Genomic DNA, 24,436 nt, shown 5'->3' with positions numbered 1-24,436 from the left:
GAGAGCCCGTTTTCGTTAAACTATAGGCTGCGGCGAGCTCGCAGCGTGGTCGGCATGGTCTGCGAGAAGTGACGAGCCTTTTCGCACTCGCAACAGGGCAGAAAAAAGTGCGAATCGACGCAAAACTCGGCCTAGAAACGTGCTTCGCCACAGCCAGGGCTCAATACGACCCAAGCTGGTACGACCCAGATGTCGTTTCCCGCGCCGCCACCAGGCGCCGCTACTATACCTCAAACTCCAGCGCAAGACGCCCATACATTTGTACACTTATCAACATGGAGAGCGCAACGCTAAACCTTCATATAGCAGTCAGTGCTTCGCTCTTTTGATAATAACCACGAATAAAGCTCTTTTTTATTCTTCATTTCTCGGTGATACTAGTATTAATAATTTAACAGCGTGGTTTCAGGAATGTAAATTTTGCGAGGTAGCTATCCTCGCGTAGGTGTAGCTTACAGCGCCACCTATTATAGTGCTGCTCTATGCATGTAATGTAGTCTGGTTACTCTATCGCTCTAGCGAGGCTTGGGTTGCCATAGTTTCCAAAAATGGCCGAAGGTGAGTGTGCTTGTGACGAACAACGCCGCGATCCTGCATCGTCCAACGACGCTGGTGGTGATACCTCTGCCGATCTCCAAGATGAGCCCCCGAAGCACAAGGTCAAAGCAGGGAAGAAGAAGAAAATTCCCGGCGTCGTCTACTTGAGTTACATACCGCCCAAGATGAACGTCAAGACCGTGCGGAGCATGTTGTCAAAGTACGGCGAACTAGGACGCATATTCCTGCAGCCGGAGAAAGAGCGTGGCAAGGCGCGGAACTTCGTCGAAGGTTGGGTCGAGTTCATGGACAAAAAAGTGGCCAAGCGCGTTGCTGCCACCTTGAACGGCGTCCAGGTGGGTGGCAAGCGACGTGCGGAGTATTACTACAGCCTCTGGAGCATCAAGTACCTGCACCGGTTCCGGTGGACGCATCTGAACGAGCGACTAGCGTACGAGAAAGCCGTAAGGGACCAGCGACTGCGCACCGAGATCGCGCAGGCCAAGCGCGAGTCCAACTTCTACATTTCGGCCGTTCAGAAGAGCAAGCGCCTACGGCGCGAAGCCAAGGAAGGTGGCGAGGACGACGCAAGCCTACAACGGTCGATAGATGTGAGGCAGCGCGCTACCGACGATGATATCGTCGCGAACAGGGCAAGAAAGGCTGCAGAGGGAACTTCAAAACCCGCCGTCGACCTCGGCCTGCTGAAAAACATTTTTGTGAGTGGTGTGGCAGCGGGCTCGGACGATTCAGAGAACGAGCTTGGGACGTGATTCATTTGAAGTCAATAAACTTCTTACATGTATGAAGGGCTCTCTGTTGTCGTTATCACACTTTCGCTGCTTCCTTTATTTCGTGTGCAGAACCGCATAGTGAACACCCCGACGGTGCTTGTTCGTAGGGCTTGTTTTCGTACGCATCCGCACACGCTGGAGCTCGGATGACTTTGGATTGGGCCCATGGTGGCTCGTAAGTTAGTCGAGGCACTGGCTGTAGTTGGATTGCTAGCCGGATTAGCACGTCGTGGGCTTCCTGTTCCGGCGCTTGCTTTGCCCTTGCTCGGTCTGCTTCTGGGACGATTTTCGCGATCGGATTCAGATTGGCGTATTTTAATTTCCAGCGGAGGGGCTGAAAAATGGTGTTCATACCACCTGACGAGTCTCCGCTTTTGTTTATATATGAAGTATTGCAGCGGGAGCGAGAGAAAAGGGGCTGGGGTCCGTGGAACTACTACCGGTCACCCGCCAGTGATGAGGGCATCGAAAAATTGGGATTCCTTTCGTTCTATGGAATGAAGTTCGGTGAGTAACATCATTTCAATTGTCACTTAATACAGTGAACACGCAGTGTAGTCAGGCAGTCTCTTGTCATGTCGCGAGGCCTTGGTGCCCCATCACACGACTTCAGGTGAATGTGGACAGCACTGCACGGCAAACTGCACAACGAAACTTCAGCTTTGCATTTTTAGGTGCGAACATCTGAAGCCCTTTCTTAGCCGCCTTCGTCTTCACTGTTTTGAGGCTTAGCTTTTACGCTCTGAACTTGCTTGCGCTTTCCTTACAAATGTGAAACAAAAGTGTTATAACACGCATTATAGATATGAGACGCCACTGATGAAGAGTTGTGCTCACTCGTTTTGTTGTTACTGTGACTGACTTTCATGGGCACATTGTTCCCTACAATTTAATTGAGGTTCGCGCAATACAGTTTTGGTAAAGTAAGTCATAAGTATAGTGCCAACTGTCGTTGTATTTCGCATAATCGTCATCACTTTCGTATGTGTATCGAGAAGAAGCATCTGTATGTGGTGAAGTCGTCCACACGTCTGTCCAGAGCTCGGAATTGGCCCGCTGTGACGCAAAAATCTCTCTGCATTGCTGACCATTTTGAGAGATAATGGTTGGGAACAGGGGAATCTACAAGAACGCACAACCCAAACACTATTCAGCCCGGCACATTGAACTATTCTAACAACATGTTATTATTCTTTGTATTCCGGGCAGTGCTCCACACAGAAGTGTGGGCGTTCGTACTTGCCTTTGACCTTATCAGAAAACGCACATAGTGTGTGTTGTATAATTTAATTAGCTATCTCAGCTACAAACATTGAGTCCTGTGAATGTGCTGAGGTGTAGGACAAACATTGTAAATCGGCAGCGACTCATTACATCGTAAACTGCAGTTGAAATTCAAGCATGACCTAGCATGTGAATTATAGCCTATTTATTCTCTGTCAAGTGACGAGAAATGCGTGCCACGGTAACAAACTTTTCTGTTTGCTTCCAGGTGCAGCAGCGGGTTTGGCTGATGGAATTCTGAGAACCGAAGCATCAGGCTTCAGGCAGTTTGCGGGACGTGTAGGTTTCTGGACAGTTCCATCGGGTGAGTTTTTCCATTGTTGCCCACACATTCTAGAACAGTAAGTTTGGTGAAACCAGGGTTTGGACTATCTTGAGCCAGGACAGCTAATGCTTGTCTCTTAGATGAAAACATCTTGGCTCTTCAACTGCCATTTATGATGCATGGGCGGCAAAGAGCCAGCAATGTTGCTAAAGACAATGAATAAATGATCTACGTGCTGTCTCACCGTCTCAGTCTAAAGTTGCCACCTGTCCGTTTTCCACTGGCACAACCGGTTTTTCCTTCACGGTGCCGGCTGCCACTTTGACCCCTGCACCGGCATGTCATTTACCGGTCTTCTGGCTCTCTCTATATCTGCACATTGTAAGCTACATCGCAAGCACTCTGTCGAGCGTTTATACGTGGCTAATAACTGAATTGGATACAAACAAACCCATTCCTAATTACTTAAACTTTCCTTGAATTCCCCGAAGCATCAAGTATTTCGTTGACATCTAGACATGCAAGTATTGTTGTGCTGTTTTACAAATAAATAATTTTCGTTCCAAATTTTACATTAAGTCTTTCAATGAACATCAATCACACAAATGTCGTTTTCTGTGTATCAGATTATTTGCTTCTCAGTTAACATATAAAATATGTTATCCCATGCTTGCAACCTAGTAAGTTTTTTTCATGACATGTTGGCTCATGAAATAAGCCTTTCAAAGATTTTGAAAGTCTTATTTTCATTTGATAGAGCTAAGAAATATGCTTTTGTGTATTTTTGGGATGTCTTGGCACAAGAGAGGGTCTCAAAATGTGCTAGGTCAAATGTTTGATTCTTTTATGCTCCATTTCATACCTGACAGGCAATGCTAAAGAGGTTAAGCTGCGCAGGTGGGTCCCCACTTGTGGCAAGTTGTTTTTTCATCCACTTTCATTTCCATTAATTTATCGTTTCTTTATTTAATTTATTAAGCACAAGTAATTTCCCCTAAGTTGTCCTTGGTGTCAGTGTTAACTTCTTATGGACTGAATCCCGGCCATGGCGGCCGCATTTCAATGGAGGCGAAATGCGAAAACACCCGTGTACTTAGGTTTAGGTGCACGATAAAGATCCCCAGCTGGTCAAAATTTCCGGAGTCCTCCACTACGGTGTGCCTCATAATCAGAAAGTGGTTTTGGCACATAAAACCCCATAATTTTTTTTAACTTCTTATGATAGGCCTCTCGATTAACCCCTTTTCTTCTCGTTTAAAATCCATGGTAGCAATTTTGATACACTGAAGCACAGTTTCAATTGTGAATAAATAAGAAAACCAATCTTGAAATAATCAATTACTGTAGTAATTAAACGTTAAAAGAAATAATATTAAGTTTAAATGGTAATAAAATGTTCTAACTTGTTGGTGTGAAATTATGTTTGGGTTTTGTGGGGCTACCATGGTCTAATGTTGCCCTCGAATTGCCTGACCTGGCATCATTGACATTGCCATAATGTCATGACACACAATAAAAATGTGTGCTGACATAGTGCAGTAACAAAAATATAATGATATTGCTCATAAAGAAATAAAAAAAGTGCTGTGCACGTTTCTTTTGGCTGGCTGAAAGCCATGAATCATCCTTCGCAGGGGAACTTTATGGGTTTACTCTGTAGCTTCACATTCCAGCATGTGTGCTTGAACTTTCTCTTGGATGTAGTATGTCTGTACATATATTTGTCTTCTATTTCGAGAAGAGCCATTTTGTTTAAAGTTTGTGTTTCTGAAGTGCCCTTTGTCCCTGTTGTATGCGTTTAAAAAAAAACTTGTAAACCAATCCTTTCTTTCTCAGTGTTGTCTTGCGGTGCATTCGTGGCCACAAATCACGCCCTGGCGAAGGTCACTGGCAAGGACACGTGGTACAACCATGCGGTTGGTGGTGCTGCTGCTGCCGCCGTGTGGGGAGGGGTGTGTAAGTGTCCTCTCTCGCCTTGCATTCCCGAGTTACTAATTTAGAAGCTAATTTACTAATTACAAATTTAGAATTTAGAAACACAGAATGACCCCTTCAGGTGCTGTGTGCACAATAGGGCACTCCAGGATAGAGCGTCAAAAGCAAGATTACTGACTTTTAAAATGGGTTCCATACATCTTGAAACAATTATGAGTGGACGTGTGCTGCAAGTTTCATTAATATGGGCTAAGCATTCTTGTAAAATGAGCTGGAAAATAGGACAGCTAGGCGTTTGCTCTCAATGTTAGTAGTATGTCATCGTATAACAGGTTCGCTTCTTTCCTGGTGTTTTGCAATGTCTTTCATCGAGCATATCCTTCAAGTGGCTGCATAGGTGCACTCCAAGTATGCTAGACATGCAATAGTTGATGTTCTCGTTTGTCAAGTTCTTGGACAGAATTCTTACATAGAGTCCATTTTCTGTAAACTTGACAAACCTCACTGAATAGACTGAATTCCTGCCTAAATGGGTTACATTAACCCTTTCGTTCACAGCATAAACATTTGTTCTTTTTGAGGGGGTCTTGTGGTAGCAAGAAATGTTTTACACTGTGCTGTTGGTAAACTTAACTTCCTGCATACTCAGTATAACTCCGTTTCAGTTGAGCGCCCTGAATATTGCTAAACACAGCCTTTTTGGTGAAAACACATCCATATTTCATGGGATGTTTGATCTGCTGTGTTCCCTTAGTGATGTCGCAAGAATAGTGTTTTTCTTTGTCATAATGCTTGGGGTCAATGACTAACTTGTTCATATTCTTTGAGCCGGTCAGTCCTTTTTATCAAAAAACACGACTTGATTCATGGGGCGCTAAATCAATATTTGATTCATCTGTAGTACTGTGTGCTGACTAGAAACTGTACAAAGCATCATCCTGCTGCCTTGACTTTACTGTAGCAGAGCCTGCAGCATCCTGGGATAAGATTATTACATTGACACAATAATCGCAGTCTATCATAATTTGTGGCTGAAGGGGTTTAATCCTTTAGGCATGCACTTTTGTGCCTTGTTATTATGGCGCTCTTCATTATGGACAGCTGTAATTGCTGACTTTTGCTCGAACAATACTTTTTTTATTTAACAAATCTGGGCCTATTGTTTATATGAAAGTGCACTTTACTGAAACTAGACAGTGGCGAAGGTGAGTACTGTTGTGAAATCAGAGGCCCGTGCGGCCGACTAAGGTTCCGTAAGTGGTGCCATATGTATGCCAGGTGCCGGGAGAAAGAAGAGTTCCGAGTGACGTTGAAGAGAATGAAGAAAGGATTACATTAAAAAAACGTACATGGTTCAGTTTTCCAACACGGCTCCAACTATCGAAGCACACTACATGCTAGCGTCTTTGCATGTCCAGGCGTCTCTTTCACAGCCTTCTGGTTCCGCTTATTATGCCCTTCCCTCTTTCCCTCTTCGAGGGAATTCACTGGCCAATCACAATGCCGAATCGTTCACCACCTCTATCGCCTCTCACTGGTCTCCAACATGGTACACTGCGAGGAAACCACGCCGCAAACTGTGAACCCGCCGTTACTTTATCCAGGAGTCGCTGTCAATGACCCTGTCATCGATTAGTGGCCTCTTCTCAGGAGTGTGTCATTACTGTCTTGAAGCGAAGTGAACGATGAGGTGTGAACATCTACTGTGACAACTGCATGTCGCTGGTGGGGCATCCCGTGCTCTGAAGGACCGCCAGGCAACAGTACTGGGCACCCACCTGTACAATTTGGCCTCAATAATATGTAGAAGGTTACTGTAAATAGCCATTTTTCCATGCCTTCTACATGCTGTTTGTTGTTCCGGTACACATTGTAGAATGAGGAAAGGGTGGCTTAGGGCATCATTCACTTTTGAAGATAAAATGACTCTGGTGATTTCGCTCGAATAGCACCATACACATCAGTGCCTTTGGGTGACTGCGTTCCTGACTATACATGCAGGAAAACATATTATTGTGCTGAGTTGGCAGAAACCATTTATTGTCTCCGGCAGCACCCAACACTGCACAAACACGCGCTCCTGGAATTCACGGGAATCAAAGTGCTCCCGCGCCAAGGGTGAAAATACAGACAGGGGAACCTATAGCATGTTACTGCAAGAGCAGAGGCTCCTGCAACACGCTGCTAGAAAAAATCCCCGCAGCTGTATGCTTGCTCTCGTGATAACCAATGGGCCAACTCGCAAGAACTCGGACTACCTGCTTCAGCTTGGGCCTCCGATATGTGCAGCTTCGCGTAGTTTGGCCGCGCGAGAGCACTAGGCATTGCTCTTCACCTTAGCGTCCGGACAAGATCAACACAAAGTATGTGCTTGTCGTATGGGCAAAGGCACTTTACAGGAGCTCAAGTCCGAGATACAAATGGGCTGGCAGACGAGAGGAAAGCATGTACATACCCAATGCAGTCCCAGGAGAGAAGACCCGTGCTCCCATCGTGAGCAGCCGACAGCAGCTATGCCACAACATGAGTGCCTCCACCCCAAACCATCGGGAGTGGAATGGGGAAGAAGCGTAGCGCTGACAGAACAAGTGAATGCCTGTGCTGGCGCATGCCTTCATTACCACAACTCATGCTGGCGAACTGCCATGCTTGCAAATACTACTGCCAGAGTTCGCTCTAGTGATTTTTGTGGGAAACCTTTTTGTAGGTTTCAAGAATGGAGTGGCACGGGCATTCAGTGTCCACTGTGAATGAGAGCAACTGGAGTGGTGTACTAGCGTGGCACAGTCTGGTGGGCTGCTTGTGGCTCGAGTTGAACATGCGAAGGGGGCCATATTTGATGCCTGACTGGACGCCATCGAGACATGCGTTAGCTCAGGACATAGAACAGCAGGCCTCTGGAGCACCGGGCACAGGCAAGAACCCACACCTTTAACTCTTTAACACTGGAATTATTAAATGCACGGCAGAAAAAAATTGTTGCAAGAAACAAACTACATTTAGCCCTCGTAATCGATCGCCACCGATATTTTCTGTGGGAGCTGAATTTTTTATCAACTTTGGGGTGAATTTGTGAATCAAATGTGAGTGCTCAAAAACATTGTTTGTCACGGAAGCATGACAACCGGCACTTAAGCCAGAAAACACACTGCCTGGGCATAGGCTGCACTTATTCAGTATGTCGTGAAATTGTGACAACCGGCGTTAAGAAGTTCATCCGACAGGCTGCTTTCTCAGCAGCTGCTCCCTGCCTCGCACATGCTTCTTCTCCACACTGGTGGCACCTCCTCCTCCCAAGCGCACATCATGAGACCACACAGATGCGCCATGGTAGCCTAGTGGCTATGGTATTCTGCTGATGAGCTCAAGGTCATGGGTTTCATCCTAGCCACAGTGGCTGTATTCCAGAGGGGGTGGAATGCAAAAATGCTCGTGTGTCACACAAGGGGGGCATGCTAAAGAAAACCAGGCGGTCAAAATTGTTCCAGAGCCCCCACTCCAGCATACCTGATAATCAGATTGTGGTCTTGGCACATGACACGCCATAATTAAATTTCTGGAACCGTCCGTGTGTGTGTTTTTTTTTTCTATTGTAATAACAGTTATAGACACTCGAGGCATATTCACGTTGTCACCATTGACGTAAGAGGGTTTTCAGAGACACGGAGTGCATTTTGCTGCAAAAACAGTGCAGTGATGTGGACGCATCAGGAACGCTACATTCAGTCGCCTTGGTGGTTGAGCTAGGGCATCATTTTGCATGCGAACAGTGGGATGTTTTGTTTCTGCATCTAAACAAAAAAATAAAGTTCGGCAGCATGTTTCACTCCTGTAACATCTGAAGATGAAAGCCTGATGCACACTTGTATAGTTATATGATCGAAGGGACTCAGACTTATTGCAAAACATAACGAGCCGCAGTGGGAAGTAAATGCATTGCAAGTCGTCGTCTATGATCTTCGGCCTCCTCTCTCTATTGCCGTGTCACATTGTTGTGTTGCCGCTTTCGCAGTTGGGCTCCTTCGGCTCGTTTCCTACGCTTAGCTATAGCTTCGCATGCTCATATGGTGGGGTCAGACTCACACCAACGACGTTTGTATTCGACCTTACATTGCATCCTCTCAGCATGGGAAAGCAGCACTCGCAGTCGGACACCTTGCTCCTGCCGCTTTGCATGTCGCACCTCGTTTCTCACTTGGTGAGCACGCTCACCCATAGCCTACTTTCGAGGGGGGTATGCAGTGCTTTATTGATGATACAGGTGCTTGTTTTGAGCCTGTTCTTTCTTGAAACACGCGCTGTTCTGTGTGTTGTGTGGGTGATTTCAATGCATGCACTGTTCGCCTCACTCTGCTGAGCGCTTGTAGCCTCTGCCTTAAGGGGTTATGAGCCGTTGCTGATATATTTCCTTGTACCACTTGACGAGACGCTGCATTTTCAGTCACTTAGGGCTTTCGCCTTACAGAAAAAAAAAAGTAAAGGCTATAAGCACACTAGTGTTTCTGCTGAGCTGTTGCGTGTGCACTAGCTTGAGTGGAACGGGCAGTAAACGTCAAGCTAACATCATCTAATAGTTCACTAGACGCTGACTAACACTGACATTTTCCTGTCGGTCTCATCTCGTGCACCAGAAGGATGCTGTTTCTTCTGGCACGCAGGAGCTGCCTTGTGCTGACATATCGCACCTGTGTGTTGTTACAACACCATTCTAAGAAGTGCAAGTGCAGATGTAAACTTGGCTAGGCGCTTTCAATGTTTCGCCCTTCAGATGACGCTGCCAAGTTTTTTGCTATGTACTTGGTACAAGTATATTCACAGTCTTTGTCGTCATCGCCTTTCTTGTATCTAGTTCATAATAGCAGCGTGCGGGCACGTAATTACAATGTAAGGCAGCATCAAAGCAAGCATTCCTTTTCATGGCGTCATGGTGCTTCCAGTAGATGACATACACTATGTTTTCGTTGCGAGTGCAAGCAGGGCACTATGGCTACTCGAAGCAGAAACATCACTCGGCTTGTGCAGCGGTATATAGGCTTGCATCTGCAACCCCTTCCATGTACAGAGTGCATCATATTTCACAACCTAAATGTATGAGACTCAATGTTACATCAAATTACAGGATGTACAGTCATATCTTTCACATGTTATGCAATACTGTTTTGGTTGTGAACTCGAGTAGTGAACGAAATCTTTGTGGCATTGCCAGCTGGAGTAGCTGGAGCTTCGGTGATTTGCCTTTTCTTTCTTTTCTTTGTTTGCAGTCAATAGCTACAAGATTGGATTTCCTCTCAGTCTAGTCTTTGCCGCATGGTTTGCCGCTAAGAAGTGGTCAGTCGACAACGGCGTGAGCCTGACTGGAACTGCTTCAAAGTATCCAGAGTTCTTCTATCCTGCACAGAAGTTCGACTTCTCCGTCATGAAAGCGCCATAGTCGAACAGCCATGCCACTGCCTTTGTCTTCTTGTGTGCAGGGCCCTGTGCCCTGTTGTAGAATAAAGCCAATGTGAATACCATGTTTTCGAGTAAACTTCATTGTTTTGGAAGGCGCTCTTGAAGAAAGCGTTAGAGGGACACTAAAGAGAAATACTAAATTAGTTTATATTAAGAAAGTACTATTTCAAAACTATAGTTCCTTTAATTTTGCTGCAATAGGCTGGTTATTAAAAGTGATAATGAAGGTCAAAGTTCAGTTTCTTGAATTTCACGGCATACACCCAGCGCTGTCAACTTTCCAACTTAAATGATAGCGTCACATTTTTTTTTTCTTTTTTCATATTTGGGCCTCTGTGGTTCCATGAAGGCTCTTTAGCCCTGCTAAATTCAGTTTCTGGCTTTTTTAGAATGCAATGTAGTCTATCTTAAGTGATAGAGAAAGTAACCAGGCATAAGCAGAAGTCGAAATCCATGACCTCTTGTTAAGCTGATGTGAGTACATCAAGTTGGCATCGCCAGTCTTTCGGTCTTGCATCTTTTCAGGCTTCTCAAGCCTTTCTTCATGGTGAGAACTGCTTTTCTGTTATTGGAGTATGCCAGTTTACAATGCAGCTCAACTTACCTTTGTCTTCAATGACCATATGAAGACAAGGTGAATGAAGACGATTTTTCTTACTCTTCATTTTTTGCGTTAAATAAAGGTAAAAGATCTTGGAAACTTCGAAAAATACCAGCACACTGCAGATCACCTGAAATAATTGTACAACTTTTCTAAAGCAAGTTTTAATTTCATTTCCCAGTAAGTGACAGTGTTGTGACGACATGATGCAGGAGGTGATCACTGCGGGAGCAGGACATTGTGACATTCTGACAACTGCTCTGCTCGCTCTGTCTGCTATGCTGCTACATTTGTCCTCGCAACAGCAGCACAGCAGACAACCAAGCAGTGAAGCTGCAAGCCCCCTAAACCTTTGAAGAAGTACTAACAAGTGTAATTTTCTATAACACTTATTTCTGTGAGCCAGCATTGGTTCCCACAAAATGGATGTGTTGTGACATCACATTATTTTGTCATTCCTATCCTGTGATCATTGTGGCTGCCACACGTGAATGTAGCCAGAAGAAATTCCCGCAAAACTTTTGATCGATTCTTTATGAGCAGTGTTGTCATACCTAGGCTTATTGCTATACGTTACCAGCAAATCAGCAAGTGTGTGAAATAAAAATAGCTTAGTGTTTCCAAACCTTCATTCTAACTACATGTGATCATTTATGTGCAAGAAGTCTGCCATAAATTTTCTGCAAGTTTGTGGAAACCTGTATTGAAGTTTTACCCATTATGCAGTGACATGAGAGCTGGTGCAATATTTATGCAGTAAACTTCACACTGTTTTGTACAGTACCAGTTGGAGTAAACGTTTGTAGATGTGGGGACTCACTCCATGTCATCTTTGTTTGTGGAAGTGGTGCTCCCTGGGGGTGAAGGGGAGAAACAGTGCTTCTCCTTCTCTTTCCTATGCTGCCCTTCGCTTCGTTTAAATTCTTTTGAGCTTGGTGCTACTTTATAAATGAGTTGTAAGGGCGTGACAATGGTCAATCGTAGCTCTCCATGTGGATGGTTCTCTTCTGCTGTAGCAATGGCAGAAGCATAGTATTATGTGTGGCAAGTCCCGCATGGTTTCATGTGTTTCGGTTGGAATAAACATTCACAGATTTAGGCAGAGCAATATCCTGTCAAGAGAACAAAACTTAGTTCGCTGCGGAAGTGGTGCTCTCTGGTCGTGAAGTTGATGGAGAAACGGGGCCATCTCTTCCTCCTCTTTCTTAGCCCTGCTTCTGAATATCACCAGTGGCTTCATTTAAATTCATTCACCTCAGTGCTGGCCTATAGAGAAGTTGCGGAGCATGGCCAATCGGAGCAGCTAGTGGTGGGACCATCCATTCCAAGCGCAATATTTTTCTCTGTTTTACCACTAGTGGAGTAGCTGGAAGAAGCCATACCTCCATCTTTGTAGAAATGAACGAGTTTGAATTCACTCGGGCCAATGTACATTTCTTTTTTGTATTTACAAACTTCTCGCAAAGCACTTTGGTATTCCTGCAACAGGCACTGGCAGACATCAAAATGACTAGGGGAGTAAGCTCGTAACAGCTGTCGCTGTAAAATATCTTAGTACTCCTTTCGAAAGTATTAATTTTGCAGAGCTAGTTGTTGCATATTGAATGGTTAAGAGAGCGTGACGTAACATGGGGACGACTGAAACGGTGTCCTTGATTACTTTCTGTCATCCCATGTGTTGCATTGTACAGGTTGAGCCAGTTGAAAGGAGATGTGCTCCTACTTATAATTCTCTGCGAGACCGATCCATAATTCGTTTATTTACTGACATGTGTTCCGGACTGGGAGGGTGTTGCAGAACAGAGCATAACGGAAGAGTTTAACTCCAGGAAAGCATAACTTGGAGGTCAACTGCAACGACGTTTCACTTTGACGAAATTGATTTAAGTGGTTCTGTTAGGCACTCTTGCCAAGGCTTCAGGGCTGATGTCTAATTTTCTTAACAGCCTCTGTATAGCATGTAAGCAGACAACGAGTGCACCTGGCTTTCAATGTATATGATGCAAATCCCAGACCATGACCACTGAGATTTTTGGCACACCGTGGGCACCATCTCATCTTAACAGTCATGCCAAGTAGCCACGCTAGTTCTCGGAGTTTCATCACCTAAGGCAAGTGGTATTGGCAGAGCTCTTCTGCGTTTTGGTATCAAGAACATCTATTTTTGCTAGCTTTTCATCATGCATCCACTTGTACTTCAAACATGAAATTTTGTGTGGAGGCTATCTGAAGCTCTTGTTTTCCATGCAGTCCGAAATTCATTTGGCAGTTGGCCTCTACAGAAGACATACACGTCTCTCACCTCACGAGCTCTGCCCTTAACCAAGGGTGTTTAGGAAGGTCCCACAAGACGATAAGGACAGATGCATTCTGGAAGGCGTTGTCATGCTCCTGGAGAGTCCGATGAATTCCGACAAGCAAAGGTATGGAGAAATGTACCTTATGGCCTGGTCTTGTGTGCGTTTGTGTTTTAACCCTTGTCATGCAACATTGTTATCCCGAATTCTGACCGAAAATGGCCAAATTATTTTTTAGAGAGCCCAGTTGCCAACATATTTTACCTCCTCAGAAAGAATATATTTGCTTCTGCTTGTGCGGTCCCATGGATTGTGGGCTGCTATCCACCGAAAACACAACCAGGCATTGAGACAAGACTATGTTCGTCTAAAGCATTGCTAGAAAATGCAAAGTACCGCTGATGTACAGAGCTTGTTATTAGCCCTTGTTACCAGATAAGCTTGGATGGGCCGAGCTCGTCAAGGCATGCAAAGGGTTACAGGGGCACTTAAGAGAAACTCTATATCAGTTAAATTGTACTGCTAAAGTATACTGTCAAAACTAATTTTATAAATTTCGAAGTAGTAGTTTGACTGAAGAAACAACGAATGCCAAAGTTCCTTTTTCTTTTGTGCTGAAACCTCGCTGCCATTGCATCAGTGTGGCATCACAGATTTCAAGGTATTTTTTTCAGTATTTGGGCCATTGTGGCTTGGTGAAAGCTCTTAGAACTTGCTAAATTCAGTCTTCGCTCGCATATACTAATACGATGTAGTCAGTCTCTGCAGATAAAAAGTTAAAGCAATTAGTGCCATTAAAATTCATTGTGTCATGTCTGGCTGGTGCAGAAATATCAAGGTGGCCTCAACTCAGTCTCATTTTTGCATCTTCTCTTGGTGACCGAGCCTTTTCACTAGTACACTAGGGTAATTTCTTAACTTAGCTCGAATTATCTCTCAGTTTATTGTCCCTTTAAACTACTTTTTTCTGGAACTATGAATAAACTAGCCCAACAAGAGAGAGGGTGAGAGAGAAACGGGATAGGAAAGGCAGGGAGGTTTACCCAACAAGATTCTTGTTTGCTACCCTGCCTTGCATGTGGCCACAGCGGCCGCATGCAGCACTATTTTTCCTTTTGATGCGGAAAGCAAAAAAATTTGTAAAAGCGACACCAAGCTACAATCGGTAAAGTACCATTGTCTCAGGTTGGAATGGTTCAGGTGGAGGACGAAGTTGAAGACAAGGGTTCAGTCAGTGTAGATATGTGTGCTGGAAACTAGATGTGTTCCACAGTGATTGTGTGGCATCATTTTCAAGCACTCGAAGTTTCGCTGCTGCATCTGTTTTTGATAGTGGGATTGTTTCCTGCGTGCTGTCTTCATGAGCAGATCCATCAGCTTCATCAGCACGTTCGTTGCCCATTGTGCCACAGTGGGTAGGGAGCCACTGAAATGTGGCGTCGTGTCCTTGCTCGACGACGGTATGGAGGAGCACTCGGATTTTTAGAACTAGTTCTTCGTAGGGTCCATGGTGTAAGGCAGACAGCAAGCAAGGTAGAGCTGCCTTTGAGTCACTGAAAACACTCTCTTTTTGAGTTTGTTCCTCACGAATCTTGCAAAGTGCACTACGAAGAGCAGCAAGCTCCGTGGCTGTCAGTGTCACCATGTGTGATGTCCTGAACTTTAAGGTGGTGACTTTCGCAGTAAAAAAATCACTGATCATGCGGAGCTGACAATGGTGGTTTAACCATCACTGTATGGATGGGTATGATTGCTGTATTTTTCATACAGCAAGAGCAACGAAAGTTGCTTGAGAGATGGTGATGAAAGTTGTGCCTTCGTTCAAATTTGTGGTGCAGTCAGTCGAAATTGTGGCTTAGCCAAGCACCAAGGGGGAACAAAACTCTCACTTTAGCTGTATAATCTGATGGAAGTTATACACGATAAGGCACTATCGTGTCTGACAAAAAGAGGCATGAGGTCCGTCTTCTGGCAGTGAGGCGAGATAGTTGAAAGGGCCGCGAGCAAGGTGCCTGACATGTGCTCTGAGTGCTTCCATAACATTGTGAACTTGGCTGGGTAGTCATCTGCAATTGCAATTGTTCCTGATGTTGATCTACATCATGGCAGCAACCCTAGACAAATCCTAAGCACCTGGGCTTGAGCGCTTTCGAATGTATGAACGTAAGTTCTGCAGGTATTGGTCGTCACTGCCAAGCGGTACCTCATGTACCCGAGAAACAGCGTCCTGTTCAGTTGCATCATCGCATGTACTGAAGTACCCCAGGTTTTTCCTCCTTGAAACTTGAAAAGATGAGAGATGGCTGTCAGGCACTTTTTTTACCTAGGCCACTTGAGGACTCCAACAGAGGTCATGGTCAATAATCACCCTTAAGAACCTGTGTGTCCCGACATGAGACATATTTTGACCATTGATGGATATGGCTTAAGAAGTCATTGGTTTCGAGCCAAACACGACTAATGCGCATTTTTCTGGGCAAATATTGAGGCCTTGTTTGCTAAGGTATATCGTTATCAACATCACAGATTTTTGGAGGCTCGCACGCACTTGAGGACGCATCACGCCAGATGCCCAGACGCAGATGTCAATGGTATAGATTGACAACTTGACCGTATTTGGTTGGCATTCTACGAAAGCAATGAGCACAAGGCTGAAGTGTGTGGGGCTCAGGGCACCACCCTGCAGACCTCCATGGTGTGTTTAGTGCTGAGAAGTTGTACCATCTTCGGTATTCACAAAGAGAGACCGCATATACAAATAACTGCGTGTTTAACAATAGAGTCTTCCGTCGAGGCCAACCATTTCCAGAGACTCAAATATAGCCTCATGAAGAGCATTGTCAAATGCTCCTTTGATATCCAGGAACATGGCGAGAGATAATTGCTTACACGACTTTGTATGTTGAACGTATGTAACCGAATTGATGACGTCAATGGAGCATTGGTGACATGAAAGCCAGCCATGGTGTCTGGCTAAACTTTGTAGCATTCCAGGTACCATTGAAGTCTGGTGAGGGTCACTCGTTCCACCACCTTCCCAATGCAACTAGCCAGCATGATTCGAAGATATGAAGTAATCTCCGAAGAAACTTTCCAGGCTTGAGGAGCGGTACCAGGTGACTGGGCTTCCATTCTTGAGGAGCATTTACATCCTGCCAGAACTCATTGAAGATGTGCAGCAGCATAGTTCATGCCTGTTCACCAAGGTGGCACAACATACGGTAAGTTATACCATTTTGGCCAGGTAACTACAACTGATTACATAAGTCAAGTGCTGCATCGAGCTCTTAAGTGGTGAACGGCCGATCCTTGCATCACCCTCCATCACCCTCACCCTCCATCACCATCCTTGCATCACCATCCAGCCCGTGTGTCCAGAATGTAGTTAAAAGTAAGTTAACTTGTGGCCATTGACTGGCCTGCAGTCATAACACAGAAATCTTCTGCTACATCGAAGTCTTGTTGGCGTTGGAAGAGTCTCAGAGTCTTGAATTGGAAGCATTGTTCAGGAACAGAACGTAGGCCTCTCTCAGTTCTCCATATTTGAAATAGTGGTTTACAGGGGTCAAGATACTCAAAATATTTTGTCCATCGCTCGGATTCCAGTTTAGCTATGTGACACTGTATCTTCTTTAGAATGCGCCGGGCTGTCCTTAGATCGTGAATAGACTTTGCGCATCAATGTCTTCGTTCGGTAGGGTGATGAATCGCATGAAGTTGCTCCAACTCCAGGTCGAATTGCGAGTACTAAATATTTCACATACTTAATTTTGTGGCACTGGGGTGACAATTAAAAGAACTTTAGGTTACTAGTTGGTTTTACAGTCCCACTTTTTTTTTAGAAGAGGGTCATGTGAGGAAACGATTAGCAATATTTGAATTTTCATGTATGAGTAAATATAGTCCTACCAAGCTGTTCCACTTGGCTTAATTGAGAGGAGCCTTCTCCTGGTGGGAAGCAGCTTTGACATTCTTTTTAACGCAGTAACATTAAGGGCCCCGTGTTGCAGAAAAGCTGATGTCGGCGTCCAGCATCCCTATGAGCAAAAATTTCCGTGTATATTTAGGTTTACAGTCGAACCCACTTATAACAATACCGGTTTTAACATTATATCGGTTATAACAATGAAATCTGGCTACCGGCTGTGCAAAACGAATGGTAGTGAAATTCAAAATTCTTGAAAAGAATAAAAGAAAACGAGAAATTCGATCCGCTGCACGATGGCCCGCTGCTCCAACAGCCGCCGTGTGCTAATTTTCCAGCCTTCTCTGCGCGCCTCTCTCCCGTTGCCCTTCCACCACTGTACCATCTGAGCTATATATATAATCAGGTTGCTAGCAGATGGCAGGGCGAAGTGAAACTTATCAACAACATTAAGGAAGAGCAAGAGTTTCACGTAATAGTTCTGCAGAAACCCGCAAGGTGGAGAGAAGTAGGTAATAAAGGTAAAGTGAGACATCATGTGAGACATCCACCCAATCGCAGCAATTGCTATACCAAGGAAACCTTATACGGGTTCCTCGAAAGAAAGGTGGTGTTCCCGGGTTCGAGTCTCGGACCAGGACGAATTTTTATTCAACTGCTATGATTAGGTGGATGTCTCATTTTCCCTTTATTATTTACTCCTCTTCACCTTGCGGGTTTCTGCGGACGTATTACGTCAAATTTAAGTACATATACATATATGCCACGTCTTGCTGTATGACATGCGGTATATGCGGATTATATTTCCACACCGTTCTGTCCCTAAAGTTGCTCGTACCTTGTCTTCCATTTTTGGCAAAGTTAGTCTTCGAAATTTTGAGGATGACAGTCCACAAACAATTGTACATGAAACAAAACACCGACAGCGCACGCCTTTTATGTTGAATCTTCTCAGACTCAAATCTCAAAAGAAGCCTGAAAATGATGTCATTTCTTGGCGCGGTTGTGCACTACCTCCGGGATTGGCCCATGCAGGAGGCTGCGTTTCTACCAGAAAGCTTGCCTTCGTGTATAGTGCTCGGCTGCTCACCGCCAGTGTTTCCTGGTAAACGTTACGGTTACATAAGCTGGAGTTGCCGGGAAGCGTGAAAAGAAGTCAGGGATCTTTGAATGCTACCACGTTCCCCTCCTTTGTTCTTTTATTGTGCCACAACGGTGAGCTTTCGTGAGCCTTCAGATAAAATATTCCAACTTTCTATGATGAATCTTGCTTGGAGCAGTGTTTCAGCTTTTCGGCTTCCGAATTTGCTATTAAAAATGTCACCGATGATTGCGTTACTCCCTAATGCGAATTTTGAACGCACCTGTTTAGGTGTTTTGAATTCGCGATACAGTGTGGCACATAACTTCATTCTAAACGACCGGGTGCCCTCGGCTGCGGCGCTGAGCCTCTGCTTGGGAAGCTCGTTTAGCAGCAGCCGCAGACGAAGCATTTCCACCGGTTGCATCGCTCATTGTTCAGAAAGGAAACTTGAACACGGGAACACGTGGCTCGCGCGGAGAGCATCCTCTAGCGGCCATGCCGCAGGCAAAGTAGCTCATGCGTAGTGAGCCCAAAGCCCACGCCAGCCCTTTGTTACCGCGCTCGCCGCATGCATGGTCGTCGCCAGCCTTCCTCCTCACCCTCTTGATACACCCTCCTCTCTGCTTTCCTCCTTCCCTCTCGCTGCTTTTTTCACCCCCCGTTGCGTGCCGCGCTCGCTCTCATCTTTCGCTGTGCTCGTTCACTCGGTTACAAGTGATGCCCACGTTCGCTGCAAGAAGGGGCGCCGCAGAGCTGCGCGCTAAAGAAATCTACATTTTACTCTGCGATGCATGATTTGATCTGCAGCAAAGCTGCATCACATCTCCTAAAGCTCAGTTCTTTTCGGCAAACAAATTTGTAAAAAAATTAAAAAATGTCGGAATCTACAGTGAACATTTTAAATGTTTCATGCAAAAGCACCATTTTCAGATATTGGGACTTGGGTACTAGAAAGAAGAAACAAAGAACATGAAAGATGCTTATTTTAATATATAAAATGGGGCGCGATCGGAGATTGTTGTTTGAAACGCGTGTTCAGTTTCGCCTCGCGTGAGTGGCCTAGGCCACGCCGACATTGTCTGCCATGCCAGTCAGCATGGCCTAGGCCATTCGCGTGATGCGAAACTGAACACAAACTGAATGCGTGTTTCGAACAACCATCTTCTATCGCACCCCAACACTTTCAACCATTGGCGATACTTGTCTTCGTAATGTTGTTTCTACTTGCAGTCACCACATTTCAAGACCGAGTACACGTAGTAGTTCTGCGGAAACCTGCAAGGTGGAGAGAAGTAATGAATAAAGGGAAAAACAGACATCCACCCGTTCGTAGCAATTGCTACGAACGGGTGGATGTCTGTTTTTCCCTTTATTCACCGAGTACACTTAAGGCATTGGTCAATTAGCCGTCATCTACATATTTATCTGGAAGACAAACTCCTTTCTCTACTGAACTTTGCTGATGGAACACTCTTGTGGTAAAATACGATTCCTAGCAAAGTCATACAAATCACTGGGTGGTTTATCACTTTATCTGAATCTAAATCAGCTGCACAAAGAATGTGCCACAGTTTCTCCATGGCTATGGCATTCTTGTGCAGCTGTGCACGAGATCACGAGTTCGAATCCCGGCTGCTGCAGCCATGCTTTGACGGGGACAAAATGCAAATGCACTCATGTACTTTGATACAGGCACACGTTAATGAACCCGTGATGGACAAAATAAATAGAGAGCCTACTCAATCAATTTAGCTTGTGCAAGTATAGTGCCACCAATTTACCATGCCTTTGAACTTGAGCACACTGCAAGGCTGACACTGTTTCGTGTGCCTTGCAGTGAAAGTGTGTATACTTCAAAACTAAATTCAAATGAGGCTTTGTGTATCATTGAAGTAACACATGCAGTACAAGCACTGCATATAAATAACTTTATTGCATGTCACTGTACATTACACAGGGGGAGTCGAGTGAGTCGAAGATATACGCAGACAACGCAGCAAGTGTGGCCAGCTATGGCAGCTTCCTGGACCACTTATTCAACATCTTCTCAAACAGCATCACACAAAAGGCGCAAGAGTGCCCAGTATTTTTCCGTGAGCGTAGAATACATTCAGCTCTAAAGCCTGTGTAGGCAGGTCATTGTATAGTATCTCTGCCAACGGGCTTGAAAAAATGGAAGAACAGGATGAGCTGCTCACAGAATCTTCACCCTGGCAACAACGCCCATTATACCATTCAAGTGGGAAGCTCAGTTTAACAACAGCAATAACAGACAAATGTGGTGTCACTCTTCACATGTGTCATAAGAATGCGTGCTAGTAACGTAGGTACCATCAAATACACAATTTGCAACAAACTGCGGCACTACTCTGTAGGACAGTGCAGGTTTCGAAACAGTCGGAAACACACATTTGAAACATGTTACAATTGGCCCTCTGACCGGTAATGCATACACTGCCTCTTTTTTGAAGCTTCGTGAAGTTTGACCACTTCATCTGCAGAAACATGGTTGAAAAGAACACATCTGTTAAAACTGACAAATGCCTTTCAGTCATTACACGCGTCATTAAATGCTTTCTACATTTATGCATATGGCCCTCAAATAAGGAGCATGCATGCAGGGTTCATTTAGGTTACATTCACCTGCCAAACAGTTTGATGAATATATACAGTGCTTGTCCCATCCATGATCGCACTGTGTTTGACAAACATACAGGGTGATCCAAAAGCAGAAAAAATAAAGGGAACCGAGGGGATAAATTTCTTGTTAGAACCACATGAAGCAAGCGCATGAAGAAATAAATTTTCCATATCCATTCCCCAGCTATATTGCTTGTGGATGTTATGTTGCAGCAAGAAAAAGTAACAAAAGTATAGACCATAACAAGATGCAGTTTTCACAGACGTGTGGATAGAAACATGGGATTTTAAAAATAAAAGTGTTACATCTGTCATCAATGGGTAGGTGGTGCTTTAGTTGTGGCAGTACTTTGTACAGACAGGTAGGAGCTACGGATAGTACTTTGAGGCTGCAACAACGCCACATTTTAGTTACAAATGTAACACATATTCTTGTATGAAAAGAAAGTGCAGTGTTTTTGTGTGCATTTCTGTGAAAGCAGCAGCTTGCTATGGTGTGTATTTTAGCAATTGTTAACTTTTGCTCTCACTGTTACTTTTGGATCACACCATACATTGTAGTTTAAAGAAGCCCCATCTGGACATGAAATTTCATGATCAAGGAGAATGAGCCCTTGCTAGGGGCGCCATGAAATATTACTGTAGATTTGCACATGCCTAAATTTTCACACAGATCTAAGGTCTGCTTACTCAACACTTCTTTGATGACCTATAGCATGAGAAAACACAGATTTAACAGAAAATAACACATTTCTCACAATCTCATATCTATTAGCATTTGAAACAGCAGGCACTTGCAAACTAGATTGCCTACACCCTAAAAAATTACAATATTCCCAAAACAAAAGTGAATATCTTAAGATACGTCGATACTTGTGAGGTGTATAAAAGTAACATGGTTAAAATATTCTTTGAAGCTTATGGAGAGGTGTAAATAAACTCTAGCTCTGGCATTGTTGCAACAAGACAATTTTCTTCTGCCCATGTAATTGTGGCTCACTTTTACAGTGAGCCACCACAACACATTTATGGCATGTTCTGCCTACTCTAAATATTTCTCTTTTCATACAGTAGCATTTCAATGTGAGTAAAATTGTCTGAAATTATTAGTGCATATTTACAAATATAGCACGTCATTTAAACAGAGTAGATGTAAAAACGTCATCAATATAATTAGCAACAAAAGAAAGACACTTGTGCATTGAAAAATTGACCATCCATGTACACTTTTGGTTAGCAGCTTGCAACAGCGGTGCTATGCACACAAAATCTCAACAAGCCACTAAAAATGGAAGCACAGTGTGTGTTTCATTAAGGAGATCATTTTGTGAGGTATTTTAGACTCATTTGTGAAAATTCATTTGCACACAATATTAATTGGTCTTTATCTCAATGATGGGGAACCCCGTGAGTTAACCAATTCCACCAGTAGAGCGATAATCATGCAGCAGAAACAAGCAGTACTATCTTCTCGTTAATATATACTTGCGCTATGGGGTCAGTTAAATAGGACAGCTTGTGTGTTATCACACATTTCTTGGAATCCAAGTAGTAACTGGCAGCAGAAGTTCAGAACTTCTCAGAAAGCACTTTCTCAATACGATCTAGCAGTATGTCTGCATGCTTCCTCTGGAAAGTCAGTGCAGGCCTGATGCGGAAGCTATGTTCTCCACAGCCTCCGCAGTGAATTCCCTTGTGGTGCATCTCCGTAATGAACTTGTTTCGATCCTTTTCCGAGGGCAAGTCGGCGGCGCAGAAGGTTCCTCGTCCCCTGACGTTAAAGAATGTGTTAGGATGTCGTTTGCTGATGTCCTTGAGGCCCTTCTGCATGTACTCGCCTGTGTCCCTAACATTCTCGAGGAGTTTTTCAGTGTTGACGACCTTGAGGACCTCTTCGATGAGCAGAAGTTTGGTTGGGTCTCCCACCCAAGTATTGAAGATGCGGTACGACTCCTTGGGACGGACGTGCGGCTTGTAGAAGTATCCGCCCGTCAACATTTTCTTGCTGAAGGTCACTACGTCCGGAGAGTCCTCAAGGCCCCAGTGCTGGTGGGCCCAGAACTTTCCGGTGGGCCCGCAGCCCGTCTGCACTTCGTCGCAGATGAACAAGACGTTGTTCTTGGCGGCGAGTGCTCGGAGCCTTCGAAAGAAATCGTCGGACGCGTGTCGGTCGCCTCCCTCGGCCTGGATCGGTTCCACCACCAGACCCGCCACGGGGGCGCCCTTCTTGCCGTACTCGTGGAAGAGCTCTTCGACGTGCGCCAGGCTCTTCTCGTCCTCCTTCTTGTTTTCGGACTCGAACTCTTCGACCGGGTACTTGTACTCCGGGAAGTGCGCGATAGGCCAGTCGAAGGACGGCACGTCTAGCTTGTGGATGGCCTTGGAATGAGTGGTGCTGAGCGCGCCAAAAGTGCGCCCGTGGAACGCGCCGTCGAAGGAAAGGAGCGACAGGCGGGGACTGCCGGGCGGCACGTTGTACTTGCAAGAGCGCAGCTCTTCGGCCGTCGGCGGCTTTCCGTCGCGTTGCCTGGCGACGTGGCTGATGAACACGGCTTTGTACGCGTTCTCGTTGGAGCACGAGCCGCACGCCATGGTCTGCACCTCCGAGAGGCCCCTGGGAGCGACAGAGAGGAGCGCGTTTTGCAGCCGAGACACCAGATCGGCGGGCGGCAGTATGCCCATCGCGGGCCGGTTCACGAATGTGGCAACGTTCCGGGGGTCGCTGACCGCGGCCACCATGGCCGGGTGGTTGTAGCCGAGCGGCAGCGACGCGATCTGCGTGTAGACGTCGAGGAAAGCGTTGCCGTCCACGTCCACCATGTAGTTGCCGGCCGACTTCGCGTAGTCGACGAAGAGCTGGACGGCCCCGGCATTCTGGATGGCGTTGAGCTCGCGTTTGAGCGCGTCCGATTTGGGGCCCGGAAACGTTGACGAAACGACGCGGGGCTCCGTAGGTTCCACGGCCGCCGCGGTGGCGGGTAGGTTCCGCGTGCCGACGACGCGCGCGGTGCGAGCGCGGAGCGGCGAGCAGAAGGCAGCAGCGCGGGCGCCTCGCAGCATCTCTGTTGTTCGGAGTTGCCGCGCTTCTTGTGGGTGCGAGGAGCGAGTGGCGTTATCGCGGCGACGGTCGGGCGCAGTCTGCCCCCCGGGCTCGCTTCTAGAGTTTCAGTGCTTCGGGGAAGGCGGCTTCTCTCCGGCGATCGCAGCAACGCGAGCTGTGCACCAGCGCGCGGCAGATTCCCCCGATTCTCCTCGCGTCTCTCCACCGGTCTCCGCGGCCGGGCATAGAATAAAGAACAACTTTAGAGAAGGGGAACTGTACCTTTGGCAGTGGTTCGAAAATAAGCAGCGGCAGCGCATGGAACTAACTTTCGGGGACGCCAGATGACGTTGCTCAATCCGGAAGCGGAAGTGCAAACTTTTTTTTTTTAGCGCAAAATTCAATATGGCCGTTTTTTGCCGGTCGCGTACGCTGGTACGTGCCGTGCTTGCCCTGCAGGCTATGCGGCATGCCTCAATGCCTTCGCTGCCGCTTAGCTGGTGCGTTCTAATTGCCAAGAGCCTCTACTGACGCCCATACAAACAAGCCACAAGTGAGTGAACAGAACGCGCGACTTTATTGG

At 45.7% G+C, this 24,436-nt stretch overlaps 3 protein-coding genes across 7 annotated transcripts in view; 2 read left to right on the top strand and 1 right to left on the bottom strand.

Annotated features, from left to right (window-relative positions):
• The first annotated feature begins 506 nt into the window (after positions 1-506).
• On the top strand, positions 507-10,330 carry LOC135917955 (activator of basal transcription 1-like). The gene is made up of 4 exons (XM_065451597.2): positions 507-1,838; positions 2,824-2,919; positions 4,717-4,836; positions 10,077-10,330. The coding sequence occupies exon 1, from the start codon at positions 549-551 to the stop codon at positions 1,308-1,310; it is 762 nt and encodes a 253-aa protein (XP_065307669.2). The 5' UTR covers positions 507-548; the 3' UTR covers positions 1,311-1,838; positions 2,824-2,919; positions 4,717-4,836; positions 10,077-10,330.
• A 2,791-nt stretch (positions 10,331-13,121) lies between these two features.
• Positions 13,122-24,436, top strand: part of LOC135917999 (uncharacterized) — a 35,583-nt gene continuing 24,268 nt past the window's right edge. The window contains exons 1-2 of one of the 5 annotated variants that reach the window (XM_070525708.1): positions 13,122-13,290; positions 16,262-16,385. In XM_070525708.1, coding sequence (XP_070381809.1) covers positions 16,336-16,385 — 50 coding nt within the window. In that variant the 5' untranslated portion in view covers positions 13,122-13,290; positions 16,262-16,335. Of the gene's footprint in view, positions 13,291-15,997; positions 16,386-24,273; positions 24,407-24,436 lie in introns of those variants that run through there. The other 4 variants (XM_070525707.1, XM_065451657.2, XR_011508647.1 and 1 more) reach the window with 4 other exon arrangements.
• On the bottom strand, positions 20,085-24,099 carry Gabat (4-aminobutyrate aminotransferase). The gene has a single exon (XM_065451656.1). The coding sequence runs from the start codon at positions 23,871-23,873 to the stop codon at positions 22,383-22,385; it is 1,491 nt and encodes a 496-aa protein (XP_065307728.1). The 5' UTR covers positions 23,874-24,099; the 3' UTR covers positions 20,085-22,382.

The sequence above is a fragment of the Dermacentor albipictus genome, chromosome 9, assembly GCF_038994185.2.
Source record: "Dermacentor albipictus isolate Rhodes 1998 colony chromosome 9, USDA_Dalb.pri_finalv2, whole genome shotgun sequence".
Classification (NCBI taxonomy): Eukaryota; Metazoa; Arthropoda; class Arachnida; order Ixodida; family Ixodidae; genus Dermacentor; species Dermacentor albipictus.
This window is presented reverse-complemented; position numbering and strand designations above follow the sequence as displayed.

Bases quoted from the DNA above. Each gene is read 5' to 3' on its own strand.
- LOC135917955 (XM_065451597.2), top strand. From the start codon at position 549: ATGGCCGAAGGTGAGTGTGCTTGTGACGAACAACGCCGCGATCCTGCA.
- Gabat (XM_065451656.1), bottom strand. From the start codon at position 23,873: ATGCTGCGAGGCGCCCGCGCTGCTGCCTTCTGCTCGCCGCTCCGCGCT.